Source organism: Odontesthes bonariensis, chromosome 7, assembly GCF_027942865.1.
Source record: "Odontesthes bonariensis isolate fOdoBon6 chromosome 7, fOdoBon6.hap1, whole genome shotgun sequence".
NCBI lineage: Eukaryota > Metazoa > Chordata > Actinopteri > Atheriniformes > Atherinopsidae > Odontesthes > Odontesthes bonariensis.
The window spans coordinates 13,891,575-13,906,214 of record NC_134512.1 but is presented as its reverse complement, the minus strand read 5'-3'; the positions used below and the strand labels follow the sequence as shown (position 1 = coordinate 13,906,214).

Genomic DNA, 14,640 nt, shown 5'->3' with positions numbered 1-14,640 from the left:
CAAGAATGATCTTGGGCAAATACCCTGCATACCTGCTGCGACATTACATCAAATGATGGTGTATAATTAAAAGTAATTCTGAACGGTGGGAGAAAGATGAGATTTGAAGAGATTAATGTTAAACCAGAGGGAGTGGACAAAACTACAGGTGCACAAAACACACAGAATGCACTGCAATTTTCCTAAGAAACAAAATACTTGACGCTTCTTTGCACCATCGAAAGTCATCTGTGTTGCTCTGAAAATGTCATTTATTGAAATAGTAACTGCCAAGTTAACACATGCTGATGTAACTCACTTGTGTGGCTTCTTTTGTCATTTTGATTTACAAAAGATTGAAATGACAGCAATAACAAAGAGAGTCATTATTAGTACTAGAATTCCTATTATATTTTGTTTATTCAATTCACCCTAAAAATTAATTCCTCAGTTTCCTTTCTTTTAGATCAGCTATTGTGTGTTCTGCAGGGTTTCTGTACTATTAGCCTTTTCTAAAGTTTACCGGGGTTTCTTTCTCTTTGGGGCCACCTGGACGAGGCAAGCCTGCAGATGGATATGAGGAGCTGAGGATCAGTGTGTTGTGGTAAAAAGGTTGTTTGTTTGGGGGTTTGCTGATGGATTCTGTACATGCAACTGTTGCAACTGCTCTTTGGGGTCGACCTTGTTTTTTGTGTGTGTGTGTGTGTGTGTGTGTGTGTGTGTATGTGTGTGTGTGTGTCAGCTGCTCAGGTGGCAGGAGTTGACTGTTGGGATCCCATCATGGGTCGGGTATAAATACAACACACAATGGAGCATTCCCACTGTATGAAACCACAACTCCTGGTTACAGAAGCTCCAAACAGATATTGACTCTAAAACATATAAAGTATATGTAGTCTGACGGGCCTGGCTCCAAGGCCTCCCTTGTGCTCCCGTGCGGAAAGAGCCCCCAAGGGAGCTGATGCCAACTGAGACTGAAAAACAAGGTAAGAGCCCAGCTGATACACATGCATACAGGCTCAGCTGTTCATCTCAGATGAGAGTTCAGCATATGAAGCAGACAGAGAGCCAGGAAATGGAGGAGACTGACAGATTTAAACCTCCAAGGGAAAAAAAGCAAGTGAGCAACACTAAAAAATGGATAAAATGAAGAATCTTCAAAGTGTGTGCCATATCTGTGAGATGGTAAGACTCTAAAATTGACAGAATTGTGTCTAAGATTGTTTGCATTACTTTCAGAGCTGGTAATGGAACCTTGATTGTATGAGAGGAGATAAAATAAGGTCCATCAATGCAGCATTATCATTGATCTTACCTGTGTTGTGGTGAAGTGAATCCTCTGAACTGAGCAATGTTTTGTTTTGAATCATTATTTAAAAACAATGTTTATTCAATATGATGGTTTCTTGTTTTCTTATTCTCCTCCATTTGGTCAATATCTATCTTTTATGAAATAGGCTTTTTGTGTCTCTGAATTTTCCTTGCATTTAAAATGCCAGTCGGAGGCTCTCAGGGCTCCAACTTTTATCTATAGCCAAGAAAATGATGAATATAAATGACTGACATCCTTGCTGGGATAACTTTCAATTTAGAAAACTTGCTGTGTCAAAGGAAAAAAGACAGGATTGCACACTGAGTGATGGGTTTGAAGAATAGAGAAATGAAGATTTTGGTGTGTATTGATCTTCCGGTGCTTGTCTCATGCATTTTACACAAGGTCTAAATGCCACTTATCTTATAATTCAACGGTCTAGGTCAGAGCTCACTACTCTCTGTTCAGTGGGATTTCGGGGTGCATAGAGTATAAATTCAACAGGAATCAAGTAAAGCTTTAGATAGTGTCATGTGCTCAGTACTGATAACGCTCTAAGTTCCAATCCTCATGGGGGATTTGAACCTGCAAGTCTCTTCTGTGTGTCCATTATCTCACAGACAGCTGGAATTATTTTCATTCTTTTGTAGAGCATCAAATGAGGCTATTCTCTCGTCTCTTTTCTTTAGCCCCGCTTTCCAGGGTCTAACATCTGATTTACATCATGGCAGCAGAAGATCCAGAGACCGATGGCCCAAGATCCTCCATGCCTGATGAGCTCCACCACCCACACTCTAAGTTCTCCCAGTGGAAGTTTAAATTGTTCAGGGTGAAATCCATGGAGAAGGCCCCTCTACCCTGTGAGACACTGCACGAAAGGGGAGCCTCAATAGGAATCTCACCTCCTACAGGACCAAAAGTAGTGGGAGATCATGGTGTGGGTCCAGCAAGTGTTATGAAACTATGCCTGGGGGGAAAAAGCAAAGAAAATGTGGAAGGCCCTGGCAGGAGAGTAGATATGAAGCTACAGGAAATGGACACCCACATGAACCACCTGAGGTGATTATCTTTTACATTTATAAGAAATGCCACTTTGTTACATGCATTCGTTTTGAAGAATCTGACAACGCTGTTTTTTCCTCTGTGAAGGTGCTTGTGCCGTGTCTGTGGATCGGCCCTGAGAAAAGTCAAAGGACCAGTGCATGATGTTAATGGAGATTTGGACGAGGTGAGCAAATGTGCACTGCGTAAAATGGGCTGCAAGTTCACAAGCTGGCCAGAGGTCATCCTGAAAGTTTTTAAAGTGGATGTGACAGAGGACACAGAATCTATCCACCCTCTCTCCTTTTGTCATCGCTGCTGGATGGTTGCCATACGAGGTGGGGGAGTCTGCAGCTTCACCAGAACAAAAGTCCCTGACTGGAAACCCCACTCTTTCCACTGCCACCTTTGCTCCCCCAGGAAATCGTCATTCCAAAGGACTGGGAGGAAGAGGAGGAAAGTCCTTCCTAGAGCCCAGAGTCTGGCTAAAAGGACCAGGTGGGACCATGGTGACAGCATTGCAATTGGTGAGAAGAGAGCTCTGAGACCCTTTGGAGACCGACACGGTCCTGCACTGAGAGCTTGGCGAAAAACCGGCATCCAGAGAGAGCAGTGGGTGAGGAACATCACACACTGCCAGAGAGACCACCTGAGTACCAAGTTAATCGCCGAGAAGCTCCCTGTAGACTTCATTGTTTCTTTCACCTGCCTGGTGTGTGACCACTTGCTCTCTGATCCAGTTCAGTCCCCCTGTGGGCACCTCTTCTGCCGCAGCTGCATCATAAAATTTACTCACGTTCTGGGACCCCACTGCCCTGCCTGCAACTTTTCCTGTGCCCCTGATGATCTCATTCCTCCTGCCAAAACCTTTTTATCAGCATTGTATTGCCTGCCGCTGCTCTGCCCCTGTGACGGCTGTGGCGAGCATGTGAGACTAGACTTATTTAAGGCACACTGTCTGAGCCACGAGCTGGAGAAAGATGCAAACCAACACTCATCAGAATTTGACAACTACCTGCTAGCCAATAAAGGAGGAAGACCCCGGCAGCACTTGCTCTCGTTAACCCGTCGTGCTCAGAAACATCGACTGAAGGATCTGAAGAACCAGGTGAAGGTGTTTGCTGACAAAGAGGAGGGCGGTGATTTGAAGTCTGTGTGTTTGACACTTTTCCTGCTCGCACTGAGATCTGGGAATGAACATCGGCAGGCAGATGAGCTAGAGGCCATGATGCAAGGTAAGAAAGCTATTTTAAGCCTTTTGTTTAGTGCATGAAACCATGCATCACCACGAGAAAGGGACACAAACAAACATTAATTATGATTGTGTTTACTCATTAATATTTTCACCTACCTCTGAGGTATACAGTCATCTCATAAATAACAGTGAGTTGAAAAGTTCACCGCTGAGGGGAGAGAAGAAGGTTTTCTGGAATTTGAATTGAAAAGCATTTCATTATTGTCCATCTCTGTCTATTAAAACATCACTGTAACACGCCCTACTCCTCCCCGTTTCTCTCCCACTTTCACTTATCTTGTCTGTCAGTCTCTCATTCTCACACTCCCTTTAACACACAATAACAACTCTTGTGAAGGGGCTGTTAGAATCAAAACAACATCAGCAGCCCTTGTATCTGCAAATTACACAGACAGCACCATCCTCCTCTCTGGGGATTAGAAGCCAGCTGGTGTCTGTTTTCATCTGCAGCCAATACATCACTTTTGCCAGCTTCACTTATTCACCCCCTGCCCCCTTGTAACATTTGGAAATGAGGAAATATTGGATTTTTTTAATTGTGGGTTTGTGGATTTTTGACAGAGATACATTCACATTTGGTTTTAAATTTGCAACGCTCTCTGTTTCCGTGTCAAAATTACTTTAAATGTGTTAAATCAGAGGAGGAAATGTTAGACTCAGCATGTCTTTTTCAAAGCACTGGAAATGGGCTGCTGTGATTTGGAATTAAGTAATTCTCTTCATATGTCAATCCTTTCCTTTTGCTTTTTTGATATTCTTATTTAGCCTCTTTCAATTCCTCTCTGAAATCCCCTCTCCTTTCATTTTCTGTCTCTGCAGGCAGAGGCTTTGGATTGAGTCCTGCAGTGTGTCTGGCCATTCGGGTCAACACTTTCCTGAGCTGCAGCCAGTATCATAAGATGTATCGGACTGTCAAAGCCACAAGTGGTCGCCAGATCTTTCAGCCCCTGCACACCCTCCGGGCTGCAGAGAGGGAGCTCCTCCCTGGCTTTCACCAGTTTGAATGGCAGCCAGCTCTCAAGAATGTGTCCACATCTTGCAATGTTGGCATTATTAATGGGCTCTCTGGATGGACGTCCTCGTTGGATGACTCCCCAGCTGACACCATCACTCGGCGCTTTCGCTATGATGTGGCACTGGTGGCGGCACTAAAGGATGTGGAGGAGGACATAATGGAGGGGCTGAGAGAGAGCGGGATGGAAGACAGCGCGTGCACCTCAGGGTTCAGCGTCATGATCAAGGAATGCTGTGATGGCATGGGTGATGTTAGCGAGAAACATGGTGGAGGACCAGCCGTGCCTGAGAAGGTTGTCCGCTTCTCGTTCACTATTATGTCTGTGTCTCTCCAGGCAGAGGATGAGAAGGAAGAGGTTACCATTTTCAGAGAGCCCAAACCAAACTCAGAACTTTCCTGTAAGCCCCTTTGCCTGATGTTTGTGGATGAGTCAGACCATGAAACTCTCACAGCTGTCTTGGGGCCAATAGTTGCAGAGCGTATTGCAATGAAGGAGAGCAGGCTCATCCTGTCCATGGGAGGCATGCTGCGCTCCTTTCGCTTCCACTTCAGGGGCACGGGATACGATGAAAAAATGGTGCGTGATATGGAGGGCATGGAGGCTTCCGGGTCCACTTATGTCTGCACTCTGTGTGACTCCACTCGTCCAGAGGCTGCCCAAAACATGGTGTTACATTCCATCACCCGCAATCATGATGAGAACCTAGAGCGTTATGAAATATGGAGAACAAATCCATTTTCTGAGTCTGCGGATGAGCTACGAGACAGAGTCAAAGGAGTCTCTGCCAAGCCCTTCATGGAGATGCAGCCCACATTAGATGCATTACACTGCGACATTGGCAATGCCACTGAATTCTACAAAATCTTCCAGGACGAGATTGGGGAGGTGTTCAAAAAGGTCAACCCCAGTCGGGAGGAACGGCGAAGCTGGAGAGCAGCCTTAGATAAACAGCTGAGGAAGAACATTAAGCTTAAACCAGTAATGAGGATGAATGGGAACTATGCTCGTAAGCTAATGACCCTGGAGGCTGTGGAGGTGGTGTGTGAACTGGTGCCCTCAGAAGAGAGGAGAGAGGCCCTAAGGGAGCTTATGAGGCTCTACCTCCAGATGAAGCCTGTGTGGCGTGCCACCTGCCCAGCCAAGGAATGCCCTGACCAGCTGTGCCGCTACAGCTTTAACTCCCAGCGCTTTGCTGACCTCCTCTCCTCTACCTTCAAATATAGGTACAATGGAAAGATAACCAATTACCTGCACAAGACCCTGGCTCATGTGCCTGAAATCATTGAGAGAGATGGATCTATAGGGGCCTGGGCTAGCGAGGGGAACGAGTCAGCAAACAAACTGTTCAGGCGTTTCAGGAAGATGAATGCCCGTCAGTCAAAGGCCTTTGAGCTGGTGGATGTGCTGAAACATCACTGGCTCTACACCTCTAAGTACTTGCAGAAGTTCATGGAGGCTCATAAGGACTCTGCCAAAGCATTCCAGGCCACAATAGACCCAGTAGAAGTCCAGGATGATGAAGACATATCACTGGAAGTCACTGATTTTTGATTTTTCCTATTGCTAACAATTTACATTTGATTGATTTTAAGAGAGTTATTAAAATCTGTCATTTACCTCTGTGTTTATATATTCTTACTTTCTTTTGATTTATGTTTAGAATGATAGTGAAATGGAGTCTCATCATGCTTTGGCCCCAACTCTGGTGTATTTTACAAGTGTTTTCAATTATCTCTGCAAACGCAATCTTTTACTGTGGTATATTTCAAAATATTTTCTTTCAATAACCAATGTTTTGCACTCGAGTGGAATCATTTTCTGAATTGTTTGAAAAAAACCTGTACCTCACTCACTAATGTGTGCTTTACTTGTTTTAAAATGACTTGTCTTTGAATGACTTTGGTTTGTTAACTAACATTTACTGTGCTTCAAAGATGGGGCAGCAGAGGAACTTACTGTAAAAGAAACTCCCAACTTTCTCTTTTTCCCCACTTCCCTAAAATCTTTGCCGTGTGAAATATGGTGCATTTTATTGTATTGCAAGGATATGGCACATTTATGAATTTATATGGAGGGGATATTTATGGAAACAGATGAAAGAGCTGTAAGTCATGGAGTGAAATTGTGTTAAAAAGACCACATTTGTGGCCATTGTATTAATATATCATCTTAGCTGGAGGAAAATGCAATCACAGAGACCCAAATGTTCTTTGTTTCATGAGAGCCCTCTGAAATAGATTACTTTAGTGCTTTATCGTGGGGTCCCTGAGGGCTAGAAAAGATGCCAGGTCACTTTGAGACATTTTTCTTCTTTTTTTTTTCATCTCTTTCAGTTTTTGCACAGTGGAGAATAGATGGTACTTATTTGAATTCTTCTCATGAAATAAAACATCTACTGACCTTTTTGTTGATATCATAGAAATACAGTATGGTCCATTACAGAGCTTAATTCCCCATGGACTATCTGGCAAGCAGGGATTTTTCTCAGCTTCCTTGTGTAACCTGCCTCTTTTTCTCAGCTGGTATTTCTTCTCTGCCACTGTTGACAGAGGAGAAGGATAGACGGGAGACAGAAAGACTTGATGTAAACTGATTTGTTGGCAACTTTATTTGTTTGATTGATTGATTATATTGTCTCTATCTGCCCTCACCATTTTGAATTGTGACAGGCAATTTTATTTCCTTACTTGATTGAGTGCTTGATTTTATTTTACTGTCATAACTTTAACCATATGACCGCAGTGAAATATTCACATTTCATTGGACAGTTGTATGAGTCCTAGTATAGCACCATTTTTTTTAGAGTGCATTAGATTGCAACTTGTCTCATGTTTGTTTTTGCCATAATGAATTGCATTTCCAAAGTAATGGATGATGGATGATTCACAATATTCCACTTGTTCAAATTTCACAGTGTATTTCCTTTTTTTATGCTTCTTCACATACACTAAATATCAGGTGAACCGCTTGCTGGGTTTGCATAAGATTTCCTCTCGTGATTTTGATTACATACAGCCATTGTTACACTAAAGCTACAGTACTTTTTCCACATTTTGTTTTGTCTTTGTTTTTACAGCTGTGGTGTCACTGACCCAGACAACCAACATCTTCATGAGAAATGATTTTTTTGTGGATGAAGTTTGTACTTTTTTGCCACTGTTTTAACCAACGATTAAATAAAGATGAAATCTGACTTGATCGTCTTGATTTAAAAAAATGTGGAAGTAATTTCATAGAATTATAAAGTTTTATCAACTGCACAGAATTATGGTGGGATTACTCTGATGACCATTTCAACAACTCCTTGCTTTACTTTACTTCCTACACCGCGAGACAGCCAATAAAAACACAAGCTAGAAACACAGATTGAAATGCCTTATAAAAGATTAAATAACTTTAAGAAAAAAGAAAGGCCGGAGTTTTTCTTCCATCATGGTTATACATAATGGTCATGATTCATCAATGATTATCTATGTAATAAAAAACAACATCAATCAAGGTAGGCTGTATTTGGCCTTAATAGCCACGATTAGTGTTAATTTAGATTGGAAGTTCTTAGAGCTTTGGTGATTAAGTGCCAATTTAGGGAGCCAGCACACAAAAAAGGCAAGCACACTATCACTAAATGGCTTTCTCTTCTTAGCAAATTCTTAAGCTTACCACGTGCCGATCCTTATAGCTTCTAAAACATTCACAGCATTTGAGGAGGACTATTATGCTCTGTGTTGCTTTATTATTCTTATAGTAAGATCACTTTATATTTATTCCAGAGCTCCAACAAAGTAAAATCTATTTTTCTCGAAATTTTTTCCTTATGCAGTGGCTCTTCCATGTCAGTTCCACAGTGAACTGCTGAGTTGTCCACTTAAATCTGGAGCTTTACCCAACAGCACTTGTAGACGTGACAGAACCTAACTCAAATTGTGACATTTGTGCCAGTGAAGCAAATTTGAATTGAATTCCTGCCACACTCGTTAAGTTCTATCACTTCCATGCAACCAGTAGTTTTCTACATGTTGTCATTCCTAACCAGTCAGACTCTTGTTAAGTAGGCAAAGCTGAAGGTTGACAGGGGCGTAGTGTAGTAAAAATACATTGTATTGATTTAACATCACACCTAACCTGGGCAGAGTAGCCTCTGTCACTCAGTAAGTAATGTGTCAAGTTTGCTATTTTGTGTCCATGATGTTTCTGTTCAGTGTGGTAGTTCATATTTGTAACTGTCATTTTTATTGCCAGGTTAAAAGTTTTTTTTTGTTTTTTTTAAGGATTTTGGGAGATGGCTGCTTCATTTCTTGAAAATACTTCCATTAATAGTAGACATTTTGTATTTTCTGATATGGTGAGGGGGATATTTTATAGAAAAATGCCATGTAGTTTTTTGTTCTGCACTTATTTTGTCACATAACCATACATATTATAAGTAAATAAGCAGTTTTCCGGTTAACAAAGTGTGTCCCGTGGCTGGATTTTGAGAACCTTTATTTAACCATACAAAAGAAACAACAAACACTAACAGCCTGATCAGAAAACACAAGTATGGTACTAAATACTAAATGAAGACAAAGTTAAATGATTTTTTTTCTTTATTTTCATCACACATTTCATGAAGTAACTGCCAGCTTTAATTTCAACAGGAAGTATATCAAATTATATTCCTAATCACAAATAATTCATTACAGCTTAATAATCTATAATCAAATGTAGAATAACAATGAACAGTTTCCACAGCCAAAGCCTGGACTGGATGTAATACTCAGAATCTTGCTTTATTTTGGTTACATAATTTAAAATCTCCATACTCAAATGCAAACAAGAATTAACATTGAAATCCACCATAATAATGAGAATCTATACACATACTAAATAAAGTTAGTCGAAAAGCCTCTTGAAAAAGCTCTTTTTGGCCGGGGACATCTTGATCTTCAGAGGTGTTTTTCTGTCTTTGACTTTCATGGAGGTGCGCTTCAGGGGAATGATCTGTCGAGGTGGGGTCATCTCCTGGTAGGGCAGGCCTCCGTGGTCCATACAGAAGTACTTTCTGTTGCCCTTAGAGAATCTGAGCAGCATGGTCTCAGACAGCTCCATGCACTGGGCATGGACCCAATGCCCCTCCTCCCCTCTGGAACAGAAAATCATGGCTGGTCGATGGAGCTCAGTGGAGTAATATGGTTCCCAAGTGTTTGGGTCCGCTTGACAGCCAAGGCAACATTTGATCCAGTATCCTGTTTGTGATTCATCCTCCTCGTCTTCTTCATTGTAAGTGTCACCTTCTCCATCGCTGCTGGCTTCCAGCTCATGTGGCTCACGACCAAAATAAAGCTCTTCTGAGTCCTCGAGAGGAGTGGAGTTGTCGTAATCTGTCGACTCCTGGCTGCAGGCCTGGGTTCCTTCGTCCTTGTTGGATTCTCCCTCCATTGGGAAGGTCACCTGATAGAAGTAATGCATATCGGATTGGGATGATCTTCCCTCGGTGGGAACAGCAAGGAGGACACATCCCTCTCCAGCGCTGCCACCAAACCAGGTGAGACTGTGAATAATGTCTGGGGTCCACTTGAGGGGTTCTAGAGTCTCAAAATGGATTCCTTTCTCATCCAAAATCACTGTGCTGCACTCCATCCTCTTCTGAGAATCTGACTGATATCCACCCACAATGACATATCTGTGAGTGGGACCTGTACGTGTAATGATGGCACTGGAGATGGATAAGGCAGTGTCCAGCGTGTCACAGGAAAGCAAGGGGCTGCCCTGCAGGAGCTCAACACGCAGGCGAAACAGGCGGGGCGGACGTGAACCAGATGTGAGCGAGTGACCTCCAATGAAGTAGACACAGTCCTCTCGGGCAAGAGCCAAATGGAAGGACTGTCCATCACAGAGTTCAGGTAAAGTGTGAACAGAGGAGCACCCAAACTCAAGGTCAAACAGGAAAACCTGAGGAGGACAGTCAACGACACTGTTCCAGCTCTCGGTGGTCCGCTCTCCTGCAGGCATGTAGGAGCGACCCCCAAACAGCACACATGCTGTCTTCCCACGGCTTTGAACCATGCTCATTGTGTGACCATATCGAGCTCCCGGCACTTCTCCCACCAATTCATTTTCTTTGCATCTTAGCGTTAATTTGCGGTTGCAGCCACGGCTATCCATGCTCAGCAGGTACAGTCTCGATGAGATCTCATTGTTCGGGGTGCGGCCACCATGTATGAGGTAACTCTCCGGAAGCCCGTCATAGGGGTCAAGGCGGCAGACAGCTGGACAACGTAGGGGAGGAAGGTAGCAAGAGTCGTTGGAGAAGGAGATGGCCCTCAACTTCATTTCACCACTTTTAAAGCGTACCCCAAATACGCCTGTCGGACATGAGCGCTTTGGCCAGCCTTTCTGGCCAAACAGGAGAATTTCCCCATCCAGCTGCAGCAGAGAGCAACCGGGCTGTATGAGGCTTGCACAGTTGACTGGAGTTAATGGTTGCAGGGTCATAATCCACCAGGTGTCTGCGTCAAAACAGAAATAAAACACACAAACACAATGTATCAGTCAGCTGTTGTTAGTTTTCATTCAGGGGTTTTAAATTCTTACTTCCTGTTTATTACATGTGAACGACCACGACGCGTTGCAATTCCAATATACACACACACACACGCCCCAAAACGCAGCGCACAGTCATACATACTTACTATAAGTCTCTACTCTTTATGTTTATGACTATTGACATGTGTTATGACCACAAAACAAATATTAATATCTATATATGTCAAAGTAAAGTTACTTAATGATAATAATAAATGAGTAAAACTACAGTACATGAATGACACACCACATTCTAACAGTGTTTTACATACTTTGTTTTTAAATGTGTACGTTGTCTGTTGTCTGCATTTATGCTGCTGTTTGCAAAAGAGTGCAGTGCAGCATTTTTTGACCCCCACAGTCAATCAGCAACATTTGATAATTACTCAGACAAACGAAACGAGTATAGAAGGGACTCCTCCACATGGCTTTCTGCCTTTATACAGAAACATTACCTCGCGTTTAAACATTAAATCTTTGAAACAAAAGTTTATACCAAAAAAATAGACAAAACGATCACTTTCTGAATGTGTGTCACTGGCAATGACATAATTTAAATTGCTTTTTTTTTTTTTTTAATGCTTTAACAGCAGCATGAGAACAAATATTTATGCAATACATGGATTTTACAAGCAAGCCCAAAGTTACACATTTTTAAAAAGCCACGAGAACTTACCTTACAGCCAGGAGCGGGATACAGTGCCTGAGGTCACCTAAGTTTGAATTTTATGATCACTTAAATGAAGCTTAGGAGCTCTTCGTCTATCTGAACTTTGACAAAGGCAGAGAGTGGTAGAGTTTCCAAAGCTTCTTTGACTCACAAACACTTCCAGATCTTGAGGTTAACAGTCTGTGACTGCTGCTCTCTGGCAGGTGTGCTGCCTGAATGCATCTGGCGAGTTGCCCTAGTGCTATTAATGGAGGTCTGCAACTGTACATTAAAGAATTTCAAACTTGCTATTGAGGTGTTCCATTAAACAGTCTTAAATGTTAAGATATTTTGAAAAACTTACAACTTCAAAGTACTTTGCGTTTGTGTTGTGGTTATAGAATAGTTGAAGTATCAGATTCTAAAGAAAATGAGACCCAGGTTTTTGCTCTGTTTTCACACTTTTTCGAAGCAGACAACCCCTAATTCAAACTGTGCTTCAATTAAAGAAGACATCAGAGAAATAGATATTATAACCCAAACTGAGAAGCATGGGCTTCATAGCAAAGGAAGTCCTGCAGAGAAAATGAGAGTCTACTCTCTCCACCTGTGGGGCAAATAGTGTCGTTCATTCTTTATTTTAAGGCCTAAACAAACGCACCTCTAACGTGATTGTTTGAACCAGGAGGCTGAAATTACACATTACAAATACACAGAAAGCCACAGCATGCATTTTGCATATGCACATGTAGAAAAAAACTGAAAGGGAAATTAGGAAATTCCTTCAAATCTGATAAAGCACTTTCCCACTTATGACAAGCCATTTTTTTAATAGTTTTTTCTATAAACTTCTTGTACACGATTGCAATAATGATTTATTCAGGGCACCTAATTCCTACATTCTTTCAAAGGCTGATTACAGGAGCTAATTAAATATTGGGCAGTTTATTGGTTACATTTTATAGTTTTTCTCATAAATGTGAAAATTAAAGTTGTCACAAGGACTTCACGAGTCCTTGTAACATGTAGAGTATGTCACTATGTATGTCAGTGTTATCATGCATACATAAAGCTTTATGACTGAATCTGAAGAGTCTCCCTCCCTCTCACTCTTTTACTTTTCTCTCAAGGTGAGCCCCTGTGGACTCACCTCACACCAGAGTTAGACAGTTGAGCTTGAGAGTTTAGATTATTCATTTCTGGGACTTTTTTTGACACTCGCATCCATTGCTGAATAATCTGCAAGAAGTAAGAGCCATGAATCAGCTGAACCACGTTATGTTGCTATAACACTGCTTCATAATGGGAAGGAAAATTTGAAAAAGAGAAAAGAAAAAAAAACAACTTTCTTCTTCAACAATGATGAATACATTATAGCTGTTGGTTCAGTCTGTAAAGCCTTTGCATGTGGCTCTGTTTTAAAGTCGTTATCCACTCTAAAAGCAAAAGAATAACAAACACATGCGCAAACACCTAGAGAAAAACCCTGCTGGAAGCAGCTGTCTATCCACTCATTAGCATAATGTTTTTGTGCACAGTGGCTGAGAGAAAAACTTGAGGAGTGTGCAAAGCAAAGGCAGAAACCACAAGTGCCTGGAAGACCGTTACAGCTAAAAAACACAAAACAGCAGTGCACCTGTGTGTCTAAACTGATGCTTACAGGGTTGAGTGGAAGAAGAAAGAATCTGCTGCTGGTAATAAAGAGGATATAATGCAACAAATGTCAGTGGGATATGTGAAATGTTTCTTTTCCGTTTTTATTTTTGAGAACTGTTCCCTGTATTGAATTTAGCCTTGGATATGTAAACCTTTTTAGACACTTGAAGGCATCCACGCACACCAGTGATGGAAAGTCTGCTCGCTATGCAGCTACAGCTGGGCTGGTGCAGAAAGTGTGTAGGAGGCACAGCAGTGTGTGGCAGACCCCAGGCCATGCAAGGATTTGTACATAATTGATAGAACAAAGTAATTAGAATCTACGGCGGCACCTGTTTCTGTCCATTGTAATGTATCACTATCTGACTGCTGCTACCCTGAGGTGTGGTTTTGACGGATGACACAGCGACAGCTCAGATGTTCTGAAGATCACTGTGCCGTGGTGTTTATCACTGTTTAATGTTATGATAATTGCTCCTCTTGTGGTGTTTTGTGCTGAGTGCCAGTGATACTTCCACCTCCCACTGGTTAGTGTTGCATGGTGCAATATGGTTGCTACAATCTTTTGATCAGTGACCTGTAATAGCACATTTAATTCATTTGTAATCAGAATGAAAGTTTTAAAACCTTTCCAAATTCTAACTGTCTCCTATAAATAATGGTTCCACAAACTGCTACTGCTACCAGTTTTATGCAATTTGTTAACATCACAGGCAAAATTTAGCTAGCTTTGCTAGCACTAACAAATTTCTGATCCTTCCCACGTCGTTTTGGTTTCTAACTAATCAAATTATGTTCTTTTAAAAAGCCAACAAAAACAGGACATTTCATTGTAGTGTTGTGTTTGCATGTAACCATGACAATTAGAAAAATAGCTTCCGTTATGGTCTTATTGTAAAAACCTAACCATGATTATTTACTAACCCGAACCAAGTAAGGTTGTAACCAGTATGTAACTGATATATTTCAGTAAAGTGTAAAACGTAAGCTGTCACACAAAGGCCCGTGGTTGAAGGCGCATTTCTTTGCTGCTCCATCCAACCCCCTCCTTCTTCCCTATGTGGTCTTTGTGTCTTCTTAAACAAAATACTTGAGAATGACGTCTGCTCTGATATGGAAATGCTCAAATGTGACACTTATTGGGGCAGTATGAACAAATGACCTATGT

The 14,640-nt window shown here is 41.8% G+C and overlaps 2 protein-coding genes across 2 annotated transcripts; one reads left to right on the top strand and one right to left on the bottom strand.

Annotated features, from left to right (window-relative positions):
* Positions 1–2,015: 2,015 nt before the first annotated feature.
* Positions 2,016–6,154, top strand: rag1 (recombination activating 1). Its single transcript, XM_075470935.1, has 3 exons — positions 2,016–2,350; positions 2,441–3,567; positions 4,407–6,154. The coding sequence occupies exons 1-3, from the start codon at positions 2,016–2,018 to the stop codon at positions 6,152–6,154; spliced, it is 3,210 nt and encodes a 1,069-aa protein (XP_075327050.1).
* A 3,321-nt stretch (positions 6,155–9,475) lies between these two features.
* rag2 (recombination activating gene 2) lies at positions 9,476–11,077 on the bottom strand. The gene has a single exon (XM_075470934.1). It carries the CDS (start codon positions 11,075–11,077, stop codon positions 9,476–9,478), a length of 1,602 nt encoding a protein of 533 aa, XP_075327049.1.
* Between the last annotated feature and the right edge of the window lie 3,563 nt (positions 11,078–14,640).